The sequence below is a fragment of the Octopus bimaculoides genome, chromosome 18, assembly GCF_046866305.1.
Source record: "Octopus bimaculoides isolate indiv1 chromosome 18, ASM4686630v1, whole genome shotgun sequence".
Classification (NCBI taxonomy): Eukaryota; Metazoa; Mollusca; class Cephalopoda; order Octopoda; family Octopodidae; genus Octopus; species Octopus bimaculoides.
Window position 1 is genome coordinate 28,966,149 of NC_142945.1, and position 15,303 is coordinate 28,981,451.

The following is a 15,303-nucleotide window of genomic DNA, read 5'->3' on the forward strand; positions in this document are numbered from 1 at the left end:
GATCAATTTTTCCAATGTTCATCCCACAACTCACACACAGCATTATTACTATTGCCACCACCACAATCGTCATCATCATCATCATTGTTTTTGCTGTTGTTACTGATATTATATGTTTTGTGTGAGGCATGGACCTAAAGGCCTTCTTTCCTTTTTTTCATTCCCTTTTTATCCACACCATCATACTCTTCTCTAATGCTCTTGTGCCCTCTCTATTCTCTTGTATTGGCCTTACTGTTCTTATTTGCATACTGGCATATGTAAAGGCCTCTGTCTATTTTTGTGCTTTATTTTCGTTGAGCAATGCTGATGATTGGGACTGGTGGCATTTGTTCCTGTAATTGGGCTTTATGCTTATATAATTGGTATCTACCAATCTCACAAAATACATGTACTTTATATAAAGCATCAACGCCAACTGTTTTCTGTATTCTCTTTCTCTCTCTGTGCATGTGTGTGTGTGTATATATATATATATATATATATATATATATATATATATATATATCATCATCATCATCATCATCATCATCATTGTTTAACGTCCACTTTCCATGCTAGCATAGGTTGGACGATTTGACTGAGGACTGGTGAAACCAGATGGCTACACCAGGCTCCAATCTGATTTGGCAGAGTTTCTACAGCTGGATGCCCTTCCTAACGTCAACCACTCTGAGAGTGTAGTGGGTGCTTTTACGTGCCACCGGCACAAAGGCCAGTCAGGCAGTACTGGCAATGGCCACACTCAAAATGGTATATTTTATGTGCTACCTGCACAGGAGCGAGTTCGGCAGCACTGGCAACAATGTTGCTCGAATGTCTTTACACATGCCATCCGGCACAAGTGCCAGGAAGGCGATGCTGGGCACAGGTGCCATGACAATTTCGCTTCAAAATCCTGTTGCATGGCATTCTAGATGTAAGTTCTGAGCTGAGGCCAATTACAATGAGTTATGTACATTTGTGTATCAAATTCTTTGCTGACTGCTTTGGCTGACATTTTGAATCTAGTTCTTGTCTTTTTGCTTGCATTCTAGATCAAAGAAACTTAACAGCTTCATATGATTCTTTCTAACAAGATAGAATTTTGATCGATTCTTCACATTTTTTCTCCAATCTTTCATATTTCTCTTCTCATCAGAAGTTATTAGGTTTGGTCTTGGTTCTCTCATTATTGCCATTTTCCGTTGATGTAAAGCAATGCTATATGTCCACCCTTGTAATCATTTCTAAGCATGTTTTCATCATTTGAATATTTTAGTCTGCTAGTCCATTTCATTGTGGCTATCTTGGACTATGAATATTCTATTTGACTTGCCTCTCATAGGTAAAATTCTTAAATTGATACAATTTGTAACAAATTGTAGCTCCTGAAGTTCAGCTTGTTTGTTACTATTCTTTTTGTATACTTCATCATTATCAACAATGCTGTTAGTGCCCATATTCATATGAAGCTAAAATATTACCTCTCGTTTTTCTCTATTTGCATGACCATAAACATTAAGTTATGTTTCTTAAAAGTGATCATCGACATCTCCTTTCTGAAAACACAGTTGAAAATCATATTAGTAATGCACTCATGTTTCTCAATTCAGTCATCTTTAGTGTGGTTAATTATTTCATTACTCTGTCAGTTTGAAACACAGTATGAATTTCTTCCTGTTTAGCATTCAACACAAGCAAATATGTTATTTATGCATGCACATGCATGTGTTCACACACACACATGCATACACATGCACACACATGCACACACACATACATATATACATATATATAAATATATATATATATATATATATATATATATATATATGCTACTTCTTACCAAAAGTATGCATTTGTATAGCAGGGAAAAGATGTTCATAGTGTTTTCAGCTAAGAAATAGCGTCAGTGAGGTTTGGATTTTTGAAGCAATCATAAAACAATTCAGACATAATTGTGTCAGCTATATCATTGTTATGGAGTTTATGTGTGTGTGTGTGTGCGTGTAGAAGCACTGTTTTCTAATCCTGCTTTGTTAACACCATAGATCTTTTTAATTCCTTGGTAGGTAGGTACGAATATATTTCAACAATCCTTTTAATACCAACCCACCTGAGACCATCCCTCTTCTATGATACAAACTTCCTGTTTAGAGTGGTCTAAATTAAAACCTTCCATTAAAACTTTTTATGCTAAAACGCACTCCAAGCACCATCTTAATAATAACAAAATTATTTTATTGAATTCTTTATTATCTTCGAAATTAATTGAAACAAAGTCAATGATTCCCACAGAAATATGGTAACAAATGGGTTCAGCAAGAATTCTTTGTCTTGGATAACCTGCAAAATTTATGGACACTGCCCTCTTTTCTGTTGAATAACTTTTTTCCTGGCTTGACAGTAGTTTCTTCTGTATATTTGAGAACAAAAAAGAAAAAACATGTAGGTCTCGAGATTCTAAATGAAACCCTGCAGAGACAATCTGACACATACTGACAGTTTTGACATTATTTATTATCAATAAATAATTTTGTATTAACTTGAAGAAATAAGATTATTACATGAATAGAGAATAATGTGATGTAAAATGTAGCACAGAAAAGACAACAGGATATGTAATTATATTTAAATAATATATGAATATATCAGCTACAAATATTGTGAATCAGTACAAAATGTGTTAGAGTCCGTTTGTATCATTTGCCTGTCATGAATGTCATATTACCTTTTCAACACAAGTGATTTACTACACATGCATTAAGAGAGAGTTTTGACAGTTAGTTCTTAAATAATGGTGTATTCTCTGAGAATCCCTACTTCTTTTACAACAGTATAAATTGCTGAAGTAGTCTCTATAGTTAGCAGCAATGTTGCCACTCTCATTACAGGACATGTATATTAAATTTGCAGTATCTTTGGTGAAGTATGTAGGTTTTTTTTCCTTTACTTTTTCTAATTTAGTTCACTTGTGTGATTTAAAAGTAGCTAATTCATAAGTTAGAAGGTATATGACAGAGCATTTTTAAGATTATTGCAAGGTACACTCCAAACTACTCCTGTGTATCAAGATTTTGTGTCTGTGTTTGGAATTTCTTCTATAATTCTTCAACAAATTCACCTTCAAGAACTTAGTGGTCAGCATACAGGAGCAAACAGTCTTAAACTCTGTTATTAGCAGGAAAAATAAAATATGATAAACTGAAGGGAGATGTGGACCAAACCATGAGGACCTAATTTACACCTGAACTCTTGCCTTCATCAACATCTCTTTATTATAAATTGCTCCATGCACAAATCTATTCTGGCTTGCAGCAGATTTCCTCATAGAAACAGCCAGTTGTCTCCTATGCTATAAGTCTGTAGCTCCTCTTTCTCCTTTTTGCATATACATCACTTAGTACTTGTTGAGTCCCATCTCTGGCTGAGGGATCTTACAGCTTCCTTAATTTACTTCTCTAGATTGTCTTGTAGCTCTGAGTCTGGAGTTGCTGATTATTAATCTATGTTGGTTGCTACAGTCTTTTTCAGGCTAGGACTTAGTATTCACAACCAGTGGAAGAGTGTCAGTTCACAATTTCAGACATCATTTTCAAAATCAGTAAAGGAAAATTATTAAAAATAACCATTTATATTTCTGTAATATTTTGCTTGAAAAATCATTGTAATCATCTCCTGTCTTGATTAGATATCTCTTTATCCAATTCTTCTTTATGTCCACATTTATTTTCCTGACATTTAATTTCGCTTCCCTTTATAGATATTGAAACTTGTATCTATAGAAATTAAAATATCTCGCTGATATTCTTTTCAGTTTCGACAATTTAGCATAAGATTTTTTCTATTACTTACCTTGATGCTAAATTTATGAGTTCTTGTTCAATAATTTAGCCATCATTTTGTGTAACAGATATTTGTGTTTTATTCCATTTGTGTTTAGTCTTTTATGTATTTTCAACTATTGCTGTCATTTCTTGTTATTATTTCACGTCTTCTCTGTATTTCAAGATCTTGTTCTATTTGTGGATTTTCTGTGTTAGTATTCATTTTATTAATAATCCCAGTAAAGAATTTTTTAAATTTTATTCACTTTATTAATAATCCCAGGAAAACCTTTTTCTATTTTATTCAAAATAAAATTCTAACTGATTCACTTCATTTCTATTTGTATAATACTTCCATTGAACATTTTGTCTTATTTCAATGAATAGAGACTCAATGTATGTGGTTTAGTTACTTCTTTCATTTTAGCTTAAAATGATTTCTATCTACTTGTCTTATAAGGAATATATCTTATTTTTTATTTCAAATATTGTCCTTCATTTATTGTTTGTAATTATAGAATGAGAATAGCTTTGATATACATAGCTCGTATATGATTTCTTTCAAACATAAGCATAGTTACTATGTATGTTAAAAAGACATCAGTAATCTTCTGTGGCATGTTTCTGAAGCTAAGTTGTACTTTTATCATCTTCAGGTTATTTTAGTTCATATCTTTTGGGGAGGTGGTTCTTCTTGCTGAACTTTTGAGTAATTATTGACTTTTAAATGTCACATACACAGTTCAAGTTGATGTGTGCAGCCATGCTGGGTGTTCAGTGATATATCAAGAAAGAAAAAAATTAACTTCTATTTTCCAAAATTGAAAAATTTATACATTAAATTCTTTTACTAGTTTCACTCAACAAACATAAACAAGGACGCTCACACACATGCACACACATGAGGAATGGTCCAAAATATTGAACTCAACTTAATTAAAGATCTGACAGCAGGAAAAGAATACTTTCCATACTGTCATATAAGTGCAATTAACCCTTTCATTACCCACCTGGCTGAAACTGGCTCTGGCTCTGAGTACAAATGCCTTGTTTTCAAAAGTTTTGAATTAAAATCTTCCACCAAACCTTAGAAACAATTTACGTTCCTAACACTAGCTGAATGATAACTAAGTTATTTTACTAAATTCTTTGTTATATTTAAAGTAATTGGAAGAAACACAGAGCATCTTAAAATAAATACAGTAATGAAATGGTTTAAATGTATTCTCTTTTGGAAAAGTAGCTGTCTTTGTTGTCATCATCATCATATGCTTTTTTTTTTTTCTCATGTTGACATTGGTTGGGCAGGTCTCACATCATCTTATCACTTGCCTTGAATACTTGGCACAATTCAATGATGTTTTAATAATGTTTTAATAATGCAGTATGCTTCCTAATTTCCTAATTTAATAATGTTTTACATAAATCTTCTGTGCTACTTTCAACTTCCATAAACTTTATGAAATGTTCATAAGCACCTAGTGTTCCTATCTTTATAATAATCTATCTCTATACATATTAAGTAGCAAAGATTATAAGTAGCTGAGCTATTTATGATGCTCTGCCTGACAGACATTGCTAGGCACTCATTTCACAAAAAATAAACATCACAGTTAAATAAGACATTTGTTGAAAGTCATGGGGTGAATCCACTTGTGACATGGGAAGATAAAAAGAATGATGTGAATATTTTTGCTTGATACAGTCAAAGAGTTTAATTAATCAAAGCATCTTCCACTTGAGCACAGGACCCTCCCTTGGCACGAGACCCAATTTGAACGCTTCTAGATGGGTCGCATGCTCCACTGCTTGAAAAGTCCACATGTCTTTATTCTTTTCATTTCTTTCTTCTTGGCATATTTCTTTTCATGGCTGGATGGCTTTCCTATCACCAATTACTTGGACTAAGTTAATTCAATCTTGCTCTTGGCACTTGAGAAATTGTCTACACTGGGACTAAAGATCTTCTTCATACTAATTTAAATAAAGCTAATCACTGTGGAAGACTACCTTGAAAATGAAACAAAATTTATGAATATTGTCCATATATATATATAGTATACACTTTGTATCCATATATATCTAGTATACATTTAGTATATAATTATACAATTACTATCCAAATATTCTGGATGTAAAAGTATTGGTCCCTCTATGACCAGACATATATTTACCTGCATGTAAATACATTACTGCTCTATCCTTTAGAGTGTGCTTCTTTTTCGGATATATGATCTCCTGACAATACTATCCATATATGTGTGTGTGTGTGTGTGTGTGTGTGTGTGTGTGTGTGTGTGTGTGTGTGTGTGTGTGTGTGTGTGTGTGTGTGTGTGTGTGTAGTATACATTTATATATTTAGGATGCATTTATATATTTAATATTCATTTAGTATTCATACATATATAGTATACATATTCATATTAGTATACAATTAATAGTCATATATATCATTATCATTATCATTTAGTGTCCACTTTCCATGTTGGCATGGGTTAGATGGTTTTACTGAAACTGGTAAGCTAGAGAGCTGTACCGGATGCCAGTCTGATTTTGGCCTGGTTTCTACAGCTGAATGCCCTTCCTAATACCATATGTGTGTGTGTGTGTTTGTGTGTGTGTGTGTGTGTGTGTGTGCATGAATGTATATGTGTGCATGTGTGTTTGTGTTTGTATATATATATATATATATATTATATATTGATATTAGTTGCATATATATAGTTAGCACACTTTTAGCATCCATTTCTATATTTAGTGTACAAGGAGAATCAGATAGATAAGATTCCTCAGATGTTCCCAACTAACTGTTGGGTAATGTCATGGTAGTTAACTAAGAAATGTAATCTTAAAGATGGTGCTTACTTATTTTCAGAGTCCATAGACAAAAATCCATCTTTGAAAACGATATATCATTCAAATGTGTAAACCTTTATGTAAGGTATAACATTGCCCATGAAAAAGTAAGACAGTTACTTGCTTGTTTTGATATAATTTATTTTGTAACAGTTACAATAGATAACAAAATTCATTGGACAGAGAACAAAATAACATGTAATATTGGATGATATCCATTTACATTCTGAGCTCAAACCCTATTTAAGCCCAATTAGCCTTTTGTCCTTCCAAAATAAATTAAACGACTCTGGAGTCAATGTAATCAACTATACCCTATATGTCGGTGCCCCAACATGGACACAATTAAGTGATTGAAACTAGTACAAGAATAAAAGAACAAATCAAAAAGCTGAATAAGTTTGTAAAATTTGTTCCAGCATATATCTCACATTTAGGGATTTTAGTAAATATATATCAGATGTGGACAATGTGATGCATGCATCTTTTACCTCTTTTTGTAGAGTAGTACATGTAATAACATGATTATATAAATGTAACTTTTTACTTAAATTTTGTAACACGCTTAAGGTCTGACTTTATTTGAACAACTACATTTCTGTCTCTCTCTCTGTCTTTCTCTCTCTCTCCCTGTGTCTTTCTCTCTCTCTCTCTCTCTCTCTGTCTTTCTCTCTCTCTCCCTGTGTCTTTCTCTCTCTCTCTCTCTGTCTTTCTCTCTTTCTCTCTTTGTCTTTCTCTCTCTCCCTGTGTCTTTCTCTCTCTCTGTCTTTCTCTCACTCCCTATGTCTTTCTCACTCTCTCTCTCACACACACACTCCCCCCCCACACACACACATTTACTCATGTTTTTTCTCAATCAAATGTTTGTGATTTACTTTGGTGTAGTAAATGGTTTTTCTGTATTACATAGAGTGCTTGTTAAATCATCTGATTTATGATGAGCAAAATTTCATAAGCCCCACTGCTACAAAATGTTGGCCTGGCTATACTAGCTGAAGCATTCTATTGAAATATCACTGGGTGTAAAGTATGTTGTATTTTGTTTATGTTATCAGAAATACATGGATGGGATTAAGAAGTTTGCTGCCCAACCACATAGTTTCAGGTTCAGTCCCACTGCATGGCACCTTGGGCATGTGTGTGTGTGTGTGTGTGTGTGTGTATTGTATGGATGCATGTGTGTGTGTGTGTGTGTGTTTGTTATTCCTTGCATTGACATCTTGTGATTGTTGTAAATGAATGTCATTCATTTCCATTATTCTGTGAAAACATGTCCAACCATGGGGACATATTACCTTACTTGGAAATAAGTAAGGGTTGGTGACAGGCAAAGCATCTGTCCATAAAAAAATTGTATTATAAAACACTTTTCACCTATGCAAGCATGTCAAAATGAATGTTAAAATGTTGTTGTTGTTGTTGTTGTTATTGTTGTTGATGGTGATGATGATGATGATGATGATGATGATGATGATGATGATGATGATGATGATGATGATGCATCAAAAGTAATAGTTATAACTGAAGGTCATTAGACAATGGATGTTACTTCCTGTTAGGCCTTCTTTGTGTCCTTATAGTTATTAGAAAATAAGTTGATTAAAAAAGAATGTTTTTTAAAAATAATTCAACAATGTCCCTGCAAAACTGTATGCATTAACTTTGCTCTTGAAGCATGTATATTAAGTTGGATGTTATTTATGGTTTATTCATAGTTCCAGGATATCATTGCACCAGGTGTGATTATATTGTTGAAGAATTTATTGAATGACAGAACGTCAGAATTTTGTAGAGATAAAAGAGTTAGAAGAAGAAATAGATGAAGGCATTTTAGAGGAGATCAAATTGTCAACAGTATAAGTGTTCAGATTTTAATGAATCCATATGAGCAGTTGGAAAGTAATGGAAGAACATTTATGATGCTAATGAATCTGAAGTTTGTGTTGAGTGCAGACATCGTTTTTAATTCATTGAAATGTTTCATTAGAGAAGACGCAACCAGATAGAATGAAGAAAAGTATTTCAAGTGAGAAAATTCTTTGACGAACTCAGTGCGTTATAATATTTTCACACTAGAGAGTTATATTTGTTTTCACTTTTAGAAATATTCTTTTACTGGTTTCAGTGATTGATCTATCAATAAGTAAGACCTCAGTCCTTGCTTTATCAACTGTGACAGAATGAAAGACAAAATAGAACTGGGTTGGATGTAATTGAATATTACATGATGTTCTGTCTGATGTTCTACCAACTCTGCCAGTCACTCAGTGAATCATTCAGAGAATAGCATTTTTCAAATTTAGATTTTAAGTTGTCTCAACAATTATTGCTTGATGAGATATAAGTAGGTTTGTTTAGTGGGAAGATGTTGATACTATATTTAATAAAGAACTGTCAGCTGTTAACTGTTAAGTTAACTTAGTTGCATTATAGATAAACATAACATTTACAAATCCCCAAAATGTAGGGTGGTCTTGCTTACTAGAAATAGCAGCCAAATCTCTCTCAAATTATATTGTGCTATCTTAAGAATTACTAAAGATAGTGCTGTTTAGGATTATCTGTCTATGAAAATGATTGGAATGATCATGGCTTGCTTGCTTTTCATCATAGTTTTACTTGATCAAGGCGAAATTATGACTGAAATATAACAAGCAAACTTGCATCAATATATTTGTAGCTTTCAAAGCTGGATGTGTCTGTGTGTATTTAGTGTATGTCTGTTAATGCCACTGCTTCTTTGTCAGTTGTTGTTGTTGTTTGGCTCATGTTGCATAATTCCCAATATATGAAAGTCTGGCTCTAATGTATAGCTGCATCTCTTGCTTAAAAATGGGCAACCAGAAATAATATGGTTATAATTGTCCAGCAATCTCTGTAGATGCAGCAGTCTCAGTGCAAATCTTCACCATATTACTGTAACAGAATAAAAAAAAAAAAGCACTCTACCCTCTGCTTTAAACAACCCACTGATCAGGAGAATTAACAATTACAAACGCAGCCCTCTTTTCAGAAGCTTGATTACTTCAATGTACAATGGTGCTATTTGGTCAGTAGTTGTAATAGTTGTAATAGGTGCACTAAATGTCCACTTATTATAACTAGTTTGAATATACATGGTCTAATCAATAAGTATCCGGACTGTTGCCATAGTAACGAAGTTAAAGTACACAGAGTGCAGTTGCTTGGCACAGATTGACCTTGAACTCTGTTGTGCATGTGCACTAAGTTTTAAGCAGTGTTTACAGTAGTGCTTGGAAGCGACGTGTATAGCGTATGATCACCGCATTGATCATGACAGAGAAAGTTGAGCAGAGAATCAGCATCATATTTTGCCAAAAGCTTGGTGATACCTGCTCAAAGGCTTACACAAAGTTTCAAAACATTTTCATCGTTCTTGACACACTCAAACACATCTTATGCAACTGAAACCCAAGTGTCTTTTTGGTCAGCTAAAAGCAGTTTTGACACAAACTCGGCAGACACATGTCTCATACTGAAATCTTCAGTGATAATGGACTGAACCATAACTAATCTGCACATCCTCTGATTACTCGCAGATGGTGATTCCCCTCACAGCTGCACACACATCTGCGATGTTTTTCTCAGTTCTGCTGGTTGCAGATCTGATCTCCCAGAACGTTTATCAATATCAACATTTTTTCAGCCATCTTGGAAACATCTGAACCCCTCATACACTCTTCTCCATATACTTTCTGCAACTACACACCTTCCTTCCAAGCACTACTCTAAACAGTGGAAGTGGGCTAGAATGTTAAAACTTAGTGCACATGCACAGCAGAGTTCAAGGTAAATCTTTGCCAAGCAGCTTCACTCTGTGTGCTTTAGCTTCATTACTATAGCCACATTCCGGATACTTATTGATTAGACCTCATATGTTTCATTTGGTAAGAGTGTCCTCTCTCATTGCATCTTTCCCAATTAGTTTCAATATTCTTACTAATATAAATTGAACAAACATAGCACAATCTTATTTTTCTCTTTGCAAATTTTTAATTTTGATTTCTTGGGCATATTTTAATCCCTGAAATTTATTTCATTATTTTAAAATGTGTTGCATTTATTTGAATTGATTTAATAATAATGAATAAATGAAGTTAGAAAAAAGTTTACTGAATTATTTAATGAGTGTACATAAGATCTGTATCTCAATATTTATTACATCAAATTTGTCTTGCATTCTTCTAGTGTCAATAACAAACAGTGTCAATCATATGCTAAATTTGATTTGTAACAAGTTAAAAATTGATAATGTGCAAAGTGAAAAGTTCACCTTGTACTCAATCAAAAATGATCAGCTACAAATGTATGAGAGCAAAAAAGAAAATTATTACTTTTTTTTCTGAATATCTGTGTTTTAAGTATAAATTATGCTTTAACTTCTATTTTTCTACTTTTTCAATCACAGACAACATTTGGGAGATCAAAGGTATATATTTCTCTCTTTGTTTAAGTGGTTTTTGTAGTGACATTGCTGTAAAATCTTGTTAGTTTACATCTTTACCCTTCATAGCAAGCACATTGCATGAATATTTTATATTTTAAATTATTCTGAGAATAAAACATCAGAATAATTTATATAATCTTTGAGTATGATGTACCACTGTATAAACTGGAGTTTTACAAACTAAATTACTAATTATGCCTGAACCAGTTCTGTATTTTCCTCTTCCTCTGTGTTTTTTATTTGTTAAATAGCTCTGTTCAGCCATACTCTACTCCATACTCTACTAAAAATGTCACACATAGCCATTTAAATACATTAGGAATGATTAGGTTTAACTAAACTTACCTTTGTCTATGTGTTCTTTGCCATCTTATATACAATATTCAATGTACAGTCTTACTGAGAAATTGATAATCATGCAGAGATATACAGAATGTATATATGGTTGTTACAGCTTATTCAATTTATTTTTTGCATAAATTTTGGGATATTATTGTAGATGTGCATAGGTGTGTTGTTATTTGGTTTCTCATCAATAGCATTGGGGTATATAGTTGATTGGACTCTGTTAATATACATAAAATTCACAGATGTTCTGTTTCACATGTCAAGATCATCTTTAATGCTATACTACGTAAATTATTTTCACGTGAAGTGTGCATACAATTTTTGTGAAGGCATCATTTAAACAGATTGAGAGTTTGTTGTCCAGACAGGATTAATTCATTCTGAATTGATTGTAAGGGACTATAAACATCTGTACATAAACTGCTGTCAAACAAAGCACATGAATAAGCTGCTAAATATGCACTTACAGTTTTTTTTTTTCTGAAATTTTATACATTTAATTAATAGTCTTGGAAAATTCTTTCTAATCATTGAACAACATCAAAAAGGCACCATACCTCACCTGTGGAAAATCTCCTTTGTTAATCCTCATTTGGTTTCTTTTTTTCTTTTTCCTTTTTGAGCAGAAAAGGATATAAGTTACAGAAATTAAATGCTGAAGGAATCTGAATTATAAAAGTACTTTGTAGAAGCAAGACTAATACAGTAGACCCCGCTTTATAAATCCATCTTGGGACCGCCTATTTTGGATTTATTAAACGAGGAATTTATTAACCAAAGGAACAAAATCTACCAATTGATTAAACATGTGGATCTATTAAAATACATACATATGTGAATACACAAATAAAAACAATGTCGTTGGATGAAAAATTTGTTGAGTGTTGTTTGCTTTGCTGGGCACTTTGTTCTCAACTCCGCATTGATTTTTTTCTGTAAGAGTTCTAAAAAGATTCATGTCACTGAAATCAAAACTTTTAGATAGTGTCTCATTTCAGCTGGTGTTGGAGGCTCTGGAACTCTTTCATGAGCATCAATGTCGGAATTGCCATCTTCTTCTCCTTCAGTTTCCTTCTTAGATTGCCAAATATCATGAATGATCTCATCTAGTTTTTCTTCTTCAGTGATGATCTCTGGAGCACACAACAGCACCATCATCTATGGACAACCAGTTCTCGAGTTGCTTTTTGGTCAATCCAGTAGGTGGTGAAGACAGGTTCAAATCTTCATTAACATCTATGACTTCATTTGATTCTTCAGCCAAAACAAAACCAGCTTTGGTCCAACAATGTTTGATTATCTGGCTAGAGACCTGCTTCCAAGCTATGTATGTGGTATCCAAAATAGTGATCTGCTTTACAACTTCTTGGGAAGAAATATCACGTTTAGTGTCTTCCATAGCATCAATGATCTCATGCATTTCATGTTTGAAGGAAGCTTTCAAGATCTTGATTATCCCCATGTCACCGTGCTGCAGCACTGACATTGTGTTGGGAGGAAGAAATTTTAAAGTGATATTCTTGAGATCATCGATGACTACATGAGAAGAGCAATTATCAAGTAGGACCACCACTTGCCTTCTAGATTCCTGCAAATGACGATCCCAAGATCTGAGGCATTTCCATAGATATTTTTCTATCATCCAAGAATTGGTTGAAAAGTTGTACTGAATCAGAAGCATTTTATCATTTTTGAAGCATCTGGCTAAACTAGCCTTTCTGATTAAGAACAAGTCTTCTTTGTCTCCATTCATGTTGCAGGCCACCATCAAGGTCATATGGTCCTTTGACGTCTTAAAGCTCCTCACAGTTTTCTGGCACCTCTCATTGACATATGTATTCCCTGTAATGCATGAAAGTAGATCCCAGTTTCATCAGCATTGTAGATGTCCTGTGGCTGATACGATTTTAGCAGAAGCTGCATGGTTGTCTCACGAAATTGGTGGGCTCCATCGATATCAGCTTTAGCTGCATCACCTGCAAAGTATGAAATGTTTAGTTTGTGTTCTCTAAAGAGAAAAATGTGAACTAGTGAACTACAAAGCTTACCTTTTAGAACCATAAAAGAGATTCCATGCCTTTTTTGTAACGGTAAAACCAATCTTCAGATGCCTTAAAATCGTGTCCAGCAGCTTGAGCAATGGTGTTGGCTTTGTGCATTAGGATCAGGCCATTGACGGGCATGTTTCTTGAGCGAATAAATTGAAACCAATCGTAGAGAGCACAGTTTATCTGTTGGGGCTTTCTCTTTCATGAACAGCCATCATGTTCTTTGGCACAAAGGTCATCCTCATTCTTTAGCAAATTCTAGAGCAGAATTCTTGAAATTCCAAAACTCTGTAATGCTTTCCACTGAGTTGTTTTCCCAAGAGCTTTGTAACATTCTAACAATTGAATCTTTTCTGCCACAGATTTGTCCTGCCTCTCTCTTTTCATTTTGAACATTTTGAATAACTTGTGTGTATTAATACGGTTCTATATTTAAGAGATGATGAATTATGTACATTATTTACACTATTTACATTATTTATATTTGATGGATATCTGTCCTCATCTTGTTTGTTGTTCACACAACGTTTCAGCTGATATACCCTCCAGCCTTCATCAGGTGTCTTGGGGAAATTTTGAACTTGGGTTCACTTGTGTGTGTGTCTGCCTCTCTGCGCAAATAACAAATGACATGATATTTTGAAATTTAAATACTGACAGGTAGGCTCCAGCAGCCACAACCACCTAGCCGTCACGTGACACACTCTATCATCCAATGAATGAGAAGGGCATGTAATTTTGACAAGGGGTGTTCTGGAGTCTACTTTTACTCTTGAATGACAGGGTTGTGTGGAAGGCTCCAGCAGCCACCAGCAGCAACTACATATTTATTGATCTGTTTTTGGATGATGGAGTGTACCATGTGACAGCTGGTTGGCTGGCAGTGGCTGCTGGAGCCTACCAATCAATATTTAAGAGCGAAAATAAAAACACTTCATTCCATTGCTGTCACTTGTTGACACTTTAGAAAGAAGCAGCAACAAATGGATTTATTAAGTGATGGTTTGGATTTATTATATGAGAGATTTTATGTGTAGAATTTCCGTCCCAACCCGCTTAGATACATTAAGCGGGTGAATTTATTATCAGTGGATTTATAAAGTGGGATCTACTGTACCACATAGTTCAGTTAAAGAGAAAAGTACAGCTCACATTTATCACACGATTAATTCACCGTCATCATTTTAGCATCATATTTACCATGATAGTATTGATTAAACAAATCTGCTGTCCTGTATATCACAACTGATCTTTGTCCTCTATCATTTTGGCTCCAACATCCTGAAATCTGACCTTACAATTTCTTCCGTGTCTTCCTCTTCTGCAGGTGGATTCCAGTCAGCAAATGTGCCATTGTCTCCCCTGTATATATTGCCTGATGTCTTCAATACTCAGCCTTTCTCAGCTTAATTGTTCTCGACCTTTCTGAGATTACCTCCAACTGATCCCGTTAAATTATTTCTCTCCACTTCCCTATTTAAACGCAGTTTTTCTATATTCAATGCTCATATATCACCTTCCTTAAATCTGTTTTAAACATCTGTCTTCTGTATGGAGAGACATTCTTTCGCCACTTGAAGTAACAATATGATTATCATTATTCAACTATACAGACTGCTTCTGTAAGATGGCAGTAATCCAAGTATACTGAATTTGTTATAACATCAAGTACAAGGCAATTTGTTGGGGTATAAGAAATTCTTTACTCCTTCTAGAAGTGGAATATCCATTGTGTTTTTCACATGGACATAGATATGTAGTTAAGAAGTTTGCT

At 34.0% G+C, this 15,303-nt stretch overlaps 1 protein-coding gene across 15 annotated transcripts in view; it reads left to right on the top strand.

The window, feature by feature from the left end:
• LOC106867760 (3',5'-cyclic-AMP phosphodiesterase 4C) overlaps positions 1 to 15,303 on the top strand; it is a 702,494-nt gene that overhangs the window by 513,250 nt on the left and 173,941 nt on the right. For 7 of the 15 annotated variants that reach the window (XM_014912735.3, XM_014912734.3, XM_089365943.1 and 4 more), the window contains one exon: positions 11,095 to 11,115. The exons of the other annotated variants lie outside the window; for them this stretch is intronic. In XM_014912735.3, coding sequence (XP_014768221.1) covers positions 11,095 to 11,115 — 21 coding nt within the window. The remainder of the gene's footprint in view (positions 1 to 11,094; positions 11,116 to 15,303) is intronic. 15 annotated transcript variants of the gene reach the window in all.